Below are 16,648 nucleotides of genomic sequence, written 5' to 3'. Positions count from 1 at the left end.
CATACACTGACTGGTACACCCACGGTGTCACCAGAGCTTCCACCGCTATTGCCTGAGGGTCACTTGACCTGGCGCAATATCGGTCTAATTTTTTGTTTAGACGTGACGCCATCATGTCCACCTTTGGTTTTTCCCAACGGTTTACAATCAGGTGGAAGACTTCTGGGTGAAGTCCCCACTCTCCCGGGTGAAGGTCGTGTCTGCTGAGGAAGTCTGCTTCCCAGTTGTCCACTCCCGGAATGAACACTGCTGACAGAGCTATCACATGATTTTCCGCCCAGCGAAGAATCCTTGCAGCCTCTGCCATTGCCCTCCTGCTTCTCGTGCCGCCCTGTCTGTTTACGTGGGCGACTGACGTGATGTTGTCCGATTGGATCAATACCGCCTGACCCTGAAGCAGGGGTTTCGCTTGACTTAGGGCATTGTAAATGGCCCGTAGTTCCAGAATGTTTATATGAAGAGATGTTTCCATGCTTGACCACAAGCCCTGGAAGTTTTTTCCCTGTGTGACTGCTCCCCAGCCTCTCAAGCTTGCATCCGTGGTCACCAGGATCCAATCCTGAATGCCGAATCTGCGGCCCTCTAGAAGATGAGCACTCTGCAACCACCACAGGAGAGACACCCTTGTCTTTGGTGACAGGGTTATCCGCTGCTGCATCTGAAGATGCGAACCGGACCATTTGTCCAGTTGATCCCACTGAAACGTTCTTGCATGGAATCTTCCGAATGGAATTGCTTCGTAAGAAGCCACCATTTTTCCCAGGACCCTCGTGCACTGATGCACTGACACCTGGGCTGGTTTTAGGAGGTTCCTGACTAGCTCGGATAACTCCTTGGCCTTCTCCTCCGGGAGAAAAACCTTCTTCTGGACTGTGTCCAGAATCATTCCTAGGAACAGAAGACGCGTCGTTGGAATCAGCTGCGATTTTGGAATATTTAGGATCCACCCGTGCTGACGTAACACTATCTGAGATAGTGCTACTCCGACTTCTAACTGTTCCCTGGACCTTGCCCTTATCAGGAGATCGTCCAAGTAAGGGATAATTAATACGCCTTTTCTTCGAAGAAGAATCATCATTTCGGCCATTACCTTGGTAAAGACCCGAGGTGCCGTGGACAACCCAAACGGCAGCGTCTGAAACTGATAATGACAGTCTTGTACTACAAACCTGAGATACCCTTGGTGAGAAGGGTAGATTGGGACGTGGAGATAAGCATCTTTGATGTCCAGAGACACCATATAGTCCCCTTCTACCAGGTTCGCTATCACCGCTCTGAGTGATTCCATCTTGAATTTGAACCTTTTTATGTAAGTGTTCAAGGATTTCAGATTTAAAATTGGTCTCACCGAGCCGTCCGGCTTCGGTACCACAAACAGCGTGGAATAATACCCCTTTCCTTGTTGTAGGAGGGGTACCTTGATTATCACCTGCTGGGAATACAGCTTGTGAATGGCTTCCAGAACTGCCTACCTGTCGGAGGGAGACTTTGGCAGAGCAGACTTCAGGAACCGGCGAGGGGGAAACGCCTCGAATTCCAGTTTGTACCCCTGCGATACTACCTGTAGAATCCAGGGATCCACTTGCGAGTGAGCCCACTGCGCGTTGAAATTCTTGAGACGGGCCCCCACCAAGCCTGAGTCTGCTTGTAAAGCCCCAGCGTCATGCTGAAGACTTGGCAGAAGCAGGGGAAGGCTTCTGAACCTGGGAAGCGGCTGCATGGTGCAGTCTTTTTCCCCTTCCTCTGCCCCGGGGCAGAAAGGAATGGCCTTTTGCTCGCTTGTATTTATGGGAACGAAAGGACTGAGTTTGAAAAGATGGTGTCTTTTTCTGTTGATGTGAAGTGACCTGGGGTAAGAAGGTGGACTTTCCAGCCGTTGCCGTGGCCACCAGGTCCGAAAGACCAGCCCCAAATAACTCCTCCCCTTTATACGGCAATACTTCCATATGTCGTTTGGAATCCGCATCCCCTGACCACTGACGCGTCCATAACGTTCTTCTGGCAGAGATGGACATAGCACTTACTCTTGATGCCAGGGTGCAAATATCCCTCTGTGCATCACGCATATATAGTAATGCATCCTTCAAATGCTCTAGTGTTAACAATATATTGTCCCTATCCAGGGTATCAATATTTTCAGTCAGGGAATCCGACCACGCGACTCCAGCACTGCACATCCAGGCTGAAGCGATTGCTGGTCGCAGTATAACACCAGTATGTGTGTATATACTTTTTAGGATATTTTCCAGCCTTCTATCAGCTGGTTCTTTGAGGGTGGCCGTATCAGGAGACGGTAACGCTACTTGTTTAGATAAACGTGTGAGCGCCTTATCTACCCTAGGGGGTGTTTCCCAACGTGTCCTAACCTCTGATGGGAAAGGATATAGTGCCAATAATTTATTAGAAATTAGCAGTTTTTTGTCGGGAGAAACCCACGCTTTTTCACATACCTCATTCAATTCATCTGACTCAGGAAAAACTATTGGTAGTTTTTTCACCCCCCACATAATACCCTTCTTAGTGGTATTTGTAGTGTCAGAAATGTGCAATGCTTCCTTCATTGCCGTGATCATGTAACGTGTGGCCCTACTGGACATTACGTTCGACTCATCACCGTCGACACTAGACTCCGTATCTGTGTCTGGGTCTGTGTCGACCCACTGAGGTAACGGGCGTTTTAGGGCCCCTGACGGTGTCTGAGACGCCTGGACAGGCACTAATTGATTTGCCGGCTGTCTCATGTCGTCAACAGTTTTTTGCAAAGTGTTGACATTATCACTTAATTGTTTGAACACGATCATCCAGTCAGGTGTCGACTCCCTAGGGGGTGACATCACTAACGCAGGCAATTGCTCCGCCTCCACATCATTTTCCTCCTCATACATGTCGACACACACGTACCGACACACAGCACACACACCGGGAATGCTCTGATAGAGGACAGGACCCCACGAGCCCTTTGGAGAGACAGAGGGAGAGTCTGCCAGCACACACCCAGCGCTATATATATATATATACAGGGATAACCTTATATAAGTGTTATTGCCTTATAGCTGCTGTTTATATTGTCATTTGCTGCCAATAGTGCCCCCCCTTCTCTTTTTTACCCTGATTCTAAAGCAGGACTGCAGGGGAGAGTCAGGGAGCCGTCCTTCCAGCGGAACTGTGAGGGAAAATGGCGCTTGTGTGCTGAGGAGATAGGCTCCGCCCCTTCACGACGTCCTTATCTCCCGCTTTTTTGTGTAAAAATGGCAGGGGTTAAAATACATCCATATAGCCCAGGAGCTATATGTGATGTATTCTTTTGCCACCTAAGGTATTATCATTTATATTGCGTCTCAGGGCGCTCCCCCCCAAGCGCCCTGCACCCTCAGTGACCGGAGTGTGAAGTGTGCTGAGAGCAATGGCGCACAGCTGCGGTGCTGTGCGCTACCTTAGTCTGAAGACAGGATTGTCTTCTGCCGCCGATTTCACCGGACCTCTTCGTCTCTTCTGGCTCTGTAAGGGGGACGGCGGCGCGGCTCCGGTGACCCATCCAGGCTGTACCTGTGATCGTCCCTCTGGAGCTAATGTCCAGTAGCCTAAGAAGCCCAATCCACTCTGCACGCAGGTGAGTTCGCTTCTTCTCCCCTTAGTCCCACGATGCAGTGAGCCTGTTGCCAGCAGGACTCACTGAAAATAAAAAAACCTAAATTAAACTTTTATTCTAAGCAGCTCAGGAGAGCCACCTAGCCTGCACCCTTCTCGTTCGGGCACAAAAATCTAACTGAGGCTTGGAGGAGGGTCATAGGGGGAGGAGCCAGTGCACACCACCTGATCCTAAAGCTTTTATTCTTGTGCCCTGTCTCCTGCGGAGCCGCTATTCCCCATGGTCCTTACGGAGTCCCAGCATCCACTAGGACGTCAGAGAAATAGAATTATCGGTAAGTAAATTCTTATTTTCTCTGACGTCCTAGTGGATGCTGGGACTTCCGTAAGGACCATGGGGATTATACCAAAGCTCCCAAACGGGCGGGAGAGTGCGGATGACTCTGCAGCACCGAATGAGAGAACTCCAGGTCCTCCTCAGCCAGGGTATCGAATTTGTAAAATTTTGCAAACGTGTTTGCCCCTGACCAAGTAGCTGCTCGGCAAAGTTGTAAAGCCGAGACCCCTCGGGCAGCCGCCCAAGATGAGCCCACTTTCCTTGTGGAATGGGCTTTAACAGATTTTGGCTGTGGCAGTCCTGCCACAGAATGTGCAAGCTGAATTGTACTACAAATCCAACGAGCAATCGTCTGCTTAGAAGCAGGAGCACCCAGCTTGTTGGGTGCATACAGGATAAACAGCGAGTCAGATTTTCTGACTCCAGCCGTCCTGGAAACATATATTTTCAGGGCCCTGACTACGTCCAGTAACTTGGAGTCCTCCAAGTCCCTAGTAGCCGCAGGTACCACAATAGGTTGGTTCATGTGAAACGCTGAAACCACCTTAGGGAGAAATTGAGGACGAGTCCTCAATTCTGCCCTGTCTGAATGAAAAATTAGGTAAGGGCTTTTATATGATAAAGCCGCCAATTCTGAGACACGCCTGGCTGAAGCCAGGGCTAACAGCATTACCACTTTCCATGTGAGATATTTCAAGTCCACAGTGGTGAGTGGTTCAAACCAATGTGATTTTAGGAACCCTAAAACTACATTGAGATCCCAAGGTGCCACTGGTGGCACAAAAGGAGGCTGTATATGCAGTACCCCCTTGACAAACGTCTGAACTTCAGGCACTGAAGCCAGTTCTTTCTGGAAGAAGATCGACAGGGCCGAAATTTGAACCTTAATGGATCCTAATTTTAGGCCCATAGACAGTCCTGCTTGCAGGAAATGTAAGAAACGACCCAGTTGAAATTCCTCTGTGGGGGCCTTCTTGGCCTCACACCACGCAACATATTTTCGCCAAATGCGGTGATAATGTTTCGCGGTTACATCCTTCCTGGCTTTGATCAGGGTAGGGATGGCTTCATCTGGAATGCCTTTTTCCATCAGGATCCGGCGTTCAACCGCCATGCCGTTAAACGCAGCCGCGGTAAGTCTTGGAACAGACAAAGTCCCTGCTGGAGCAGGTCCTTTCTTAGAGGTAGAGGCCACGGATCCTCCGTGAGCATCTCTTGCAGTTCCGGGTACCAAGTTCTTCTTGGCCAATTCGGAGCCACGAGTATAGTTCTTACTCCTCTCTTTCTTATGATTCTCAGTACTTTTGGTATGAGAGGCAGAGGAGGGAACACATACACCGACTGGTACACCCACGGTGTTACCAGAGCGTCCACCGCTATTGCCTGAGGGTCCCTTGACCTTGCGCAATATCTGTCCAGTTTCTTGTTAAGACGGGACGCCATCATGTCCACCTTTGGTTTTTCCCAACGGTTTACAATCAGTTGGAAGACTTCTGGGTGAAGTCCCAACTCCCCCGGGTGGAGGTCGTGTCTGCTGAGGAAGTCTGCTTCCCAGTTGTCCACTCCCGGAATGAACACTGCTGACAGTGCTATCACATGATTTTCCGCCCAGCGGAGAATCCTTGCAGCTTCTGCCATTGCCCTCCTGCTTCTTGTGCCGCCCTGTCTGTTTACGTGGGCGACAGCCGTGATGTTGTCCGACTGGATCAATACCGGTTGACCCTGAAGCAGAGGCTTTGCTTGACTTAGGGCATTGTAAATGGCCCTTAGTTCCAGGATATTTATGTGAAGTGATGTCTCCAGGCTTGACCATAAGCCCTGGATATTCCTTCCCTGTGTGACTGCTCCCCAGCCTCGCAGGCTGGCATCCGTGGTCACCAGGACCCAGTCCTGAATGCCGAATCTGCGGCCCTCTAGAAGATGAGCACTCTGCAACCACCACAGGAGGGACACCCTTGTCCTTGGTGACAGGGTTATCCGCTGATGCATCTGAAGATGCGACCCGGACCATTTGTCCAGTAGGTTCCACTGGAAAGTTCTTGTGTGGAATCTGCCGAATGGGATTGCTTCGTAGGAAGCCACCATTTTTACCCAGTAAAACCGAACCCGCTCATCTCTAATTTTGACATGTGCTTTACTACCAGCTACACTAGTAAAACGGTACCCCGGAAAACTAACAGCAGGATGAATCTAGCACAATAAAGGTCTGATTAGAGATTTGGTACTCAGCTATATTTCAGTTTGACTCGCACAAAAGCAGCATGGAGTTCGTAGAAAAATCTCCTAATGCATTACAAAGGAAGAAAACGTAATGACAATAGGGCATACAAAACAGGATACTGGTTGCAGAGAACACAGGAAGCACTACATAGTCTCTAGCCTACACCGCCATGCAAACAGTCCTCTACTTTGCTGCTACACTCTTCTGCCCTGCAGTTTCCTGTGGTTCAAATGTAAATGATACATTTATATGAGCTGGCATTCCAGAGCAGTGCTGTAATAACAGACATTAAAGTGACAGCGTGACTTTTAGGGCTCATTCACACCTATTCTCTGTTAAAAGGCTTTTCAAGATTTACCCAATGACTGAAAAGAAAGTTAAAAAAAATAAATTAATTGAGGGTTAATCGTTGAGGCTCTTTACCCCCATTTTGTAGTAAACGATCATGTTTAACATTTTACAATTCGAGATTACCTATTCTAAAGTGTTCACGTGCACTACTGACAGGGTAAAAAGATTATTTTGTTGAAATCAAATTTGAAAAAGGACATGATTCTAATCTAACAAGTGAACCGAATGCACTGTCTGCAGTAACCCTCTATAAATAGCATAGAAATGCTACTACACAGATTCCATTATAAACTGTAACCAAAGCAGAGCTTATTAGAGGAAACCAATCCTATTATAGAAGACCTCAAGACAAATGGCATTTAGGTACTGTAAGGAAGAGTGCTGCAGTGACATCAGCAGTGAACAAGTGTGACTCACACTAAAGGTGTGTACACAAGGTGAGATTCGGACTTATCCGATTCTCACTGTGCGACGGGGGGCCGGGTCGGCACTTAGCCAGTATCGCAAGCACATAATGAGTGTGCTTGCGATCCTGGTTCTGTGCGATTTTGGCTAAGTGTCAATCCTGACTATCTCTTCTATAGAGATAGTCAGGATTGACTTGCCTGCACAGCCTATTTTTTCGGCCGATGCCGACTGCGCGGGGCCGCGCATCGGCATCGGTTGGGGATCGCAAGGTGACTGTCACCTTGCGATCTGCACTATCTTTTCTTCCGATTCTGACTATATAGTCAGAATCTGAAGAAAAGATCTTACCGTGTGTACACACCTTAACTCAAACACACAATGATAAAGAGCTCCTCCAAAAATGCAGTACTCATTTAGTATTGGTTGGCAACACTCATATGGCAGAAAAACTGACACATCTAGGGGGGAATTCAATTAGGAGTGAGGTTTAGTGAGGTAAAAAAAACTTGCTTACCTCGTGTCCAAGTTTGAATTACCGCGGGTATGCGCGCTCCAGATACCCGCGGCACCCAATAATTTACATTTTTTTTTTTTTATTTTTTTTTTAAACGGTTACGGGGTTTTAGCTCTGAAGATCCTGCAGAGCATACCGTATATACTCGAGTATAAGCAGACTTTTTCAGCACGTTTTTTTGTGCTGAAAAAGCCCCCTTGGCTTATTCTTGAGTCAGTGGAAGGAGGGACACGGAGGGCACAGCGCGCGGCTGTCTTGTGTCCCTCCTGCGTCTCCGGCGGCGTGTGTGTGTTAAATGAAGTGCCCGTTCGTGAGCTCTGATTGGCTCACGAACCGGCACTTCATTTAACACACACGCCGCCGGAGACGGAGACGCAGGAGGGACACAGGAGAGCCGCGCGCTGTGCCCTCCGTGTCCCTCCTTCAGAAAACAGCGCGGGAGCGATAGAGGGTAAGTACCCTTCCTGGCACTGTGGGGCACATCTGGCAGCATGGGGGCACATCTGGCAGCATGGGGGCACATCTGGCAGCATGGGGGCACATCTGGCAGCATGGGGGCACATCTGGCAGCATGGGGGCACATCTGGCACTGTGGGGCACATCTGGCACTGTGGGGCACATCTGGCACTGTGGGGCATATCTGGCAGCATGAGGGCATATCTGGCACTGTGGGGCATATCTGGCACTGTGGGGCATATCTGGCAGCATGAGGGCATATCTGGCAGCATGAGGGCATGTCTGGCAGCATGAGGGCATGTCTGGCAGCATGAGGGCATGTCTGGCAGCATGAGGGCATATCTGGCAGCATGAGGGCATATCTGGCACTGTGTGGCATATCTGGCAGCATGAGGGCATATCTGGCACTGGGGGGTATATCTGGCAGCATGAGGGCATATCTGGCACTGTGGGGCATATCTGGCACTGTGGGGCATATCTGGCACTGTGGGGCATATCTGGCAGTATGAGGGCTGTGTACGGCTAGAGCTGCATCTCCCATTCTAGGCTTATACTCGAGTCAATGAGTTTTCCCAGGTTTTTGTGGTAAAATTAGGTGCCTCGGCTTATATTCGGGTCGACTTATACTCGAGTATATACGGTAATTAAAAAATAAAAGATACTCACCTGCTCGGTGGTATCCCCTCCATCTTTTCACTGGGGGTAAGGGGGGAGGGGGTGGCATTCACTTACAGCAGGGGTCTCACACACACACAGATTACGCACAGATACTTACACACACCCTCACAAACACTGCATACTCACTGCTGCTGCAGAAAACCCATCCCCCAACGTTAGTAGAAGACCCTGCTTCAGAAGGCAAGTAATTACAGACTAACTAAGCTAACTGGAAACTTCCAATTGCTTAATTAGTCCTAACATTTTTAGGAAAAATCATATTTGCTTTGTGAGAAAAAAAAAAAAAAAAAAAAAAGACGCAGTGATTTCTATAGAATTAGACAGCAAAACCCTGCAGCTGTGGGGAAAAAGTACCGCACTGCAGGTTTTTTTTTTCTTTTTTAAATATCCAGCCAGCAACATGATTCCCCCCCCCATCCCAGTCTCCGTCTAGTAACGTGTAGGTCCTCCTTTTCAATCAGATTAAAGCAGCAGTACAACGTATTGTGTAGATATTATACACCATGCCTCCTGTATAATGGTCCACAATTCCCTAATTTTCACGGATGGTGGAACATTACCATTGATGGCAGGTTAAACTGTATCCCACATGTTCTACAGGGTTAAAATCCGGTGAATAAGTGGCGTGGCTCAGTAGCACCAAGCGTCTTTATGTGTGACGTTCCCATTTCCATGCATCTACATCACATCACAATGCTATGCAAATCGGATGTACAAACAGATCATGCTGATTAAAATGATATGCAGTGTGTCCATATTCTGCAGCTGTAGCGGCATACGAAATGCCATGTTACAGTGTTTTCCTGGAAATCATGCATTTTTGGTGGAAAGAGACACCTGACGTTAGCAGAGCTGTCCGGGACCTGCTGGATGACTCATGCCAGGCATCTCCTGCCGCATTGAGGCAAGATGTATGAGGACACATCTGTATAATGGGTCCTAAATTGTGCCATCTAAAAACAATCTATACCATAACAGAGCCACTACTGCCTTGTACTGTACCTTGTTAGCTTGCGGTGTATACAGCCTTGTGGAGTTTTCTCCACACATATAACTGTCCATCTGTCCAAAACAGTTGGAAACTTAACTGGTCGGACCAGGCTACACATTACCACTAATCTGGTGTCCTAGAGGAAGTGTTCACGAGCTGAGGCAATGCACAAAGCCTGAGGGGGGCAGTCAGCTCATGTGCCCCATAGATGAGAGGGAACGTAGCACTTTTTCAAAGGTTGATTGTCACATGTGGCCCCCAGCATTTAATTTTCCTGTTATCTGCGGTAATATTGCATGCTGGTCGGATATTACAATGCATGTACTGTACATCCGTTGGCCACAGCCGTGTTGGACTCTGGAGGTTTTCCCTTATGATGTGTATATGCAGTAAACCCTTGAAACTACAATCCAAATTTTGTGCTGAATTTGGAGATGAAGGGACCAACCACACTGGTACCTACTATCAAGCTTTATTCAAAGCTGCTTAAATCGTTATATGCTGACAACTACACTGTGTATTAGACAACAAAGGATTGCAGAGTTAACTGCCTAAATACGAGAGGTGTGCAATAATTTTCTGGCTGTGCAGTGCATAGGTAGATTAGACACAATATGACTGTCTTGGTTGTGAATTGTACTCTCTGACTAAAGTTCTTGTTAAATGTCAAGTCACATAACTGTATACAAGCAGCACTGCACACCAAAGTAGTCAGCATGTTCACTTCCTTTACAAACTCGTTATGGAGTTCGACAGAGGCCATTGGAGAGCCATGATCTTCTACAAGTACAAGAGTGGTCTGCGATAGCAGGAAGGCTTTGACCAATCGCGAGCTGCTTTTTGGGGAGGAAGCACTGTCCTGAACCATGTGTTAGCGGTTTGCAGAATTTTGGTGCAGGAGACTGTCCTCCAAGACGAGGCCCACATGGCAGCAACATTGTCCTCGTCATCACTGAGAACACTGTTGCTGTGAGGAACACAGCTGAGGGTAGATGCCAGAGTGACTGTGGCCCAGTTAGAGAAGGAGATTGGCATCTCATCGGGATTCATCCGCTTGATACTCCACGACAGCTTAGCCTGAGCAAATATTTCTCCACGCTGGGTGCCCTATCATGCTGGTCAGATCTGATGGCAGTCGCTCAAACTCTGTCTGGAAGATCATCAATGGTGATGAAGCCTGGATCCACAGTTTCGACCCCGAGACCATGCAGTTGCCCAGTGAACTGCAGTTGGAAGCAAGCCACCATAATAGTTCCAACATGAACACAGCGTGGCCAAGCAGATGGTGGCTGTTTTATGTGGCCAACACTGGTCATGTAGCTACCATAGCACTCATGCAGTAGCGCACCATCAGTGGGAACTGGTACGCCAACCAATGCTTGCCACAAGTGCTGGAGGCCATTTTCATGCGCCGTCCAAAGACTTGTGGTCATATGCTGCCCTTCTCCATCACGACAATGCTCTTGCCCACAAGTCCAGAAAAGTGTTGGATTTTCGGGTCCATGACTTTTAGCCGGGAGCTTGGTCATCCACCGTACAGTCCAGAAGTGGTCCTCTGCAACGTCTTAGTGTTCCAATAAATCAAGCAAAAGATGTGTGGGATATGTTTTGAGTCAACGGAAGCTGCAGTGGAGACCTTTATCCAGCATGTAGAATACATACCTGTTCGGACTGGTCCAGCTGCTTCACCAAGTAGTTTGAGCGCATGCAACTTTCCATAGACTCCTCTGGCAAACACTTTGAAAAAATGTAATGTTCACTTTGTTAATATATTACTTATATTACTTATTGTGTATTTGGAAATTGCACAACCCTCGTATAATACATATGCGTCCTCGTACATTATTGCTGCATCCGGGCCAAAGACCCTCTGGGTGAACCAGGTCTGTGCGACTCTGCTAGTGTCAGGCGTCTTTTTACAGGAAAATGCATCTTAGTCTCAGTGTGATGCGACTACGATGCACCTGGAGACTATGCTGACTCATTTGATATGCAACACATGTATATCTGTAAGTGAGTGATTGAGTCTCTGAATTTGAAGCAGCCACATTTTTTTTTATTTACTTCATTTTTTATTTATTTCATTGTGATCTGCATACAGACCATACAAGTGTAGCCTTACATGTTTCATGCCATGTCCATGATAATTACTGTCAAATCTCTCCATACACTTTATCACCATTGCTGGGCATGGATATTGTTAACATAGGACTGTACACATACACGCAAAAATCCAAGCAGCACTATAGGAGATATCTCTGTTGTAAGACCTCAAATACACATAGAAAGACAAAAATTCTCAAGTGCGCTATCTTCATTGGATGTTAAATCTTTAAATCATAAAAAAATGGACCCAATAGGTGCAGACTGTAGATTGAAGAAATCTTTGGAAGATTATTCCGGGATCCTAGAACAGATATCCCCTCACCAGAAAAATCACCCAAACAGCAGGCCACAAGGGCCAATTAGTACCAATTATTGGTTTATTAACACAATTCATAACATACACGTTAAAAAATGTTGTACAAGAATAAAATATAGTGAGAGGTATCCAGAACGTGATGATGGCAAATTCGATCTTCCCTCACCTTAACAAGGTGTGAGCGCAGAAAGGGAAAATCTTCACAATCTGGATTACTAACTCATAGCTGTCAAATCCTACGCGTTTCATCATTACGACTTCATCAGGGGCACATCTCCACAAATGTCATGATCAAAAGATGGAATTGCAATTAATGTGCACCAATGGTCATACAGTTCCCTCCGTGTGCCTCTTTAAATGACCAACTAATTGGAAAGTTTGGTCACAAACACTTGTGGTGAAGTGTATCCAAGATGACCATATAAAAATCCTTAAAAACCTATAAAAACTAAGGGACTTTTATATCCAACTCAGTTAGGTGAAGAAAACTTCATATATAAAGTTTTATCATAAAAGTACAACAGACGTTTGTTCTAAAATATGTTGACAATAGAAACCTCCACAATAGAATTCACAAATAGATCCAAGCGTGCTTGTATGGCAGACAAGTGAAGATTATAGCACACTAAAGACACTCAGTAGATATCAATTGTGCGTAATGAACAACAATTGAATACATGCATTTCTCAATGTACTTTGGAATAAAGATATGATACCTCACACATTAAGCCCATGTTTTAAGGCACAGGTTCTCAAACTCGGTCCTCAGGACCCCACACACTGCATGTTTTGCAGATCTCCTCACAGAATTACAAGTGAAATAATTAGCTCCACCTGTGGACCTTTAAAATGTGTCAGTGAGTAATTAATTCACCTGTGCACCTGCTGGGTCACCTGCAAAACATGCACTGTGTGGGGTCCTGAGGACCGAGTTTGAGAACCTATGTTTTAAGGTGTCTTAGAAACCCTTCAGATTGAGGACAACCTTGTATTTATACAGTGGGAGACTTAATTCAATGAATACCACTATGTAATAAATACAGTAGTGACAATTATGCCTACAGACAGAATGCTGTTCCCCTGCTCCTCAGGTGACTAGTTAGTAAATGATCACAAAAGGTAAGTGAAGTAGACACAATCTGAACTTATTTTCAGAATTATTCTGACTAGGCGAAACCGTACCAGACAATTATTTTAAGGCACAAAGGTGAAAAACACGTTAAACATTTGTTATATACAATACTCAAGACTCACATACTGTAAAAAAAACTTTTTACAGTATGTGAGACAACCTATTCTTGGAAGTCGCCTTGCTTTAGTACTAAAAAGGGTGGCGGCAGTTTAGGCCATTAACAGATCACAATACGCATCCCACTTTAAGTCTTTTATTTATTTAAAACAGTGTGTCCTCACATTTTCTTTTAGATATTTTATGCTAACACTGTGTGAGCTAAATCTTCTTGTCGAAAAGACGTCAGTTTTCGACTTTTTAAGGTCGAATCCTGATTCGACCTATTCAGAGCTTTTCGACAAGTCGAGGCATTCGGCTTGTCGAAAAGCACGTGGATCGGCGGAATAGCTGCCGATCCACATGTTAATGTCGAAAACGGGGCCAAATCCGACAGGTTTTGGCCCCGTTTTCGACCATCTCAATCCGACATCAAAATGATGTCGGAATGAGATGGACCCGGAGAAGGCGGGAGGGGGCGCAGGGAGACGGGGGGACAGCGGGCGGGCATACAGGAGATTAGCGCTACGTTCAGCGCTGCAGCTGGATGTCACTCACCCGCCCGACCTCACGGCAGCTTCCACCCGGCTCCAGCACGCTGCTGGAGCCGGGTGGAGGCTGCCGTGAGGTTGGGCGGGTGAGTAACATCCTGCTGCAGCACTACGGTAGTGCTGATTGTAGCGCTGATGTCTCCTGTATGCCTGCCGACTGTCCCCCCGCGGCTCGCCCCCCTTCTCCTCCTCTGCGTCCCATCTTAATTTGACTTGAAAAAGTCGAATTAAGATGGGGATGGAATAGGGGTTGTCGGATCCATTAAGATGGGGATGGAATAGGGGTTGTCGGAATGGTGAAAAATGTAAATTTGTGAACCCCTGTAAATGGCGCCCTGGAAGCTGCCCGCAATATGATTCACCACAGTTGAACCTCACCAATGACTCAAAATTTACACAGATTTAAGACAAAGAATGTGTGGGACTCAAACAATTACAATTATTAATTGTAGCGCCTGTAATTGTTTGAGTCCCACACATTCTTTGTCTTAAACATATCGGAATGGATCCGACTTTAATTGAAAATACCTCTAAGGCTTTATGACGTTATAAAGTATTACTAACTATTATCTTCTAGCTTTAGACAACACAAAGGAGCCTCATATCAGTAATGTAATTTTGCTGGTGACCTTCTATGATCTAATTGCCATACATCATTACACTGTCCCCAGTCACTTGCAGTCCAGCTCCCAGCAACACACCACCACAAGTGGCCATGGAACTTGATCCTTTAAGATCAGCACACGCGTCCCCTGAAACACTTTTCCAGCTGTAAACGTTTTGATGATCCGATTGTCAATAAAACGTAAGCATGTAAGTGGACAACATAGTTTTGAATAGGGCATGGGCAACATCTTTCCAATCACAAAGTACATACACTACACAGTCTACACTACAAAATACATACACTACACATCTAACAGACAGGAAAAAAAAACCTAACTGACTTTTCAAACAATTGAATTCCCCCCTAGACTGATATTGTAGACTTACAGTAGAAAAAAGCATTTCAACACTAACCCGTGGCCTGAAGGTGCAATGAAGTATAAACAGCATTGCACACGGTTGTCTGGCATCTGACGTCTGTTCACACGCGATTCCGCATTAAGGTAGTCTTCAAACTTACTGTCAATGTAGTCAATAACTGGCTGCCAACTGAGGAATAAAAAAATAAAAATAAATGATGTGCCTTACTCAAACTGCAAAAAATGAGTTAATCATGACCTTATTCAGAAAAGAATGAATTTTGATAAACCCTACAACTACAATAATTATGTATGACCGCCTTTTAGGCAAATAAAAGACGACCATTAAAGTATCACAAAATCTATACAGCATTTATAACTGGAGATGTATCAAACCTTACCGATCAGCTTCTACCTCTCATTATATAGATGTACTTGGTAACTGCTAGTTAGGAGTTGATTGGTTGCTGTAGGCAACTTGTCCATGCTTTAGAAGCCTTGATACATCACCCCCATTTTGTCAATGATACACAAACACTGTTAGTTTTCTTATGTGGCTTGCAGGGTATAAATCACTAAAAAGCCATTTCACTTTTTCTGAAAAAAAAAATGTGAAACATTACCAGTTACTGTTATCCACTGCATCCCCAAATCCAGGTGTGTCTACTATCGTGAGGAGCAACTGAACGCCACCTTCTTTAATCAGAACCTTTGCCTGTTCAACCTAAAAAGACAAAGACATATATTGTTATACCACTCATGTTAGAGATATGGGGAGATCTCACAAATGGATATTATGCATACCAGAGAAACTTAGCGTAACTTTAGAAAAGAATAAATAAAATCAAAACTGTATTTTTTTCACGGCACTCTTAAGAGAAGTTTTTTATTGATATATTTTGGGGGAAAAATATTACATTGAGTAAATTGTGCCTAGCTGTCATCCTTAGGTTCAATTATGCAATAGCGTTCAGTTTTCTGATTGTCCACGTTTTAAGATTGCCAGCCACTAGCCACTGCCCATCACTCTGACCATACATAATTTGATTTGCTCCTGGACCACCAACCCAAGGCACCCCTGCAAGAGCCTAACCATAACCCTGGGTGCATAGATGCACAGTTTGGGAACCACTGGTCTAGCTAGTTCCTATATTCATAACTTGCCATAATATCCTGTTAACCTGGGACACCTCTGATTTACACAGGTTCTGTCGCTGATTAAAATCAGGTGAAATGGAGGCTTAAATTTAGCCAGCCACAGAACCTGTGTAAATCATGTGTCCCAGATTAAAGGGATATTATGGCAAGTTTATTTAATATAATTACAGAAATACTGTAATAAGTTATGTTTATACAAACAATATATCTCATTAAGATCCACGACCGGTTTTGATAGTTGGAAATCTATGACTGGTAGAGAGGTTCAGGAAACTACAGTACCATATCTCCAAACATTTTAAAATAAGGATGCAGGACTCCCATGCGTGTGCAGACGGATGGAAAAGGGTGTATCCTATATGAAAGGGAGTAGCCTCACGGCAATGCCGCGATTGCGAGGCACGGCCCCGTTTCCAGTCACTAATGGAGCATTGTCCTGTCTTCATTGAATAGACAGGAGACTCTATTGACAAAAGCTTCCCAACCAGCTCCTGTCATTTTTCAAACCCAGCCTGTGACATGGAAGTTAGGAGCTGATTGGTTAGTACTTTATCACCGTGCTATTTATCACGCTCCAAGGCATGATAAATGGGGGCCATAGTTGGAAATAAATTTCAAGCACCTTTTAAGAATTTATTTTGTCATTGATATCTATAAAATGCTATGATGTTGATAAACCAGCTACGCTCTATTCTTGTTATGTTTACATGAGGGTTCTTAGAATGAAGACTGTGTTAAATTTATGTTAATTTTACAACTTGACTTTGTCAAGCTATCCTT

The 16,648-nt window shown here is 45.6% G+C and overlaps 1 protein-coding gene across 3 annotated transcripts in view; it reads right to left on the bottom strand.

Moving 5' to 3' along the window:
* The window catches only part of SEPTIN7 (septin 7), a 265,639-nt gene that overhangs the window by 100,754 nt on the left and 148,237 nt on the right, over positions 1–16,648 (bottom strand). For all 3 annotated transcript variants that reach the window (XM_063922502.1, XM_063922500.1, XM_063922501.1), the window contains exons 4-5: positions 15,334–15,434; positions 14,766–14,900 (exon numbers count right to left, since the gene is read on the bottom strand). In XM_063922502.1, coding sequence (XP_063778572.1) covers positions 14,766–14,900; positions 15,334–15,434 — 236 coding nt within the window. The remainder of the gene's footprint in view (positions 1–14,765; positions 14,901–15,333; positions 15,435–16,648) is intronic.

This window comes from Pseudophryne corroboree, chromosome 5, assembly GCF_028390025.1.
Source record: "Pseudophryne corroboree isolate aPseCor3 chromosome 5, aPseCor3.hap2, whole genome shotgun sequence".
Taxonomy (NCBI): Eukaryota; Metazoa; Chordata; class Amphibia; order Anura; family Myobatrachidae; genus Pseudophryne; species Pseudophryne corroboree.
The sequence above is the reverse complement of the archived record's forward strand: the minus strand, read 5'-3'. Positions and strand labels throughout refer to the sequence as shown.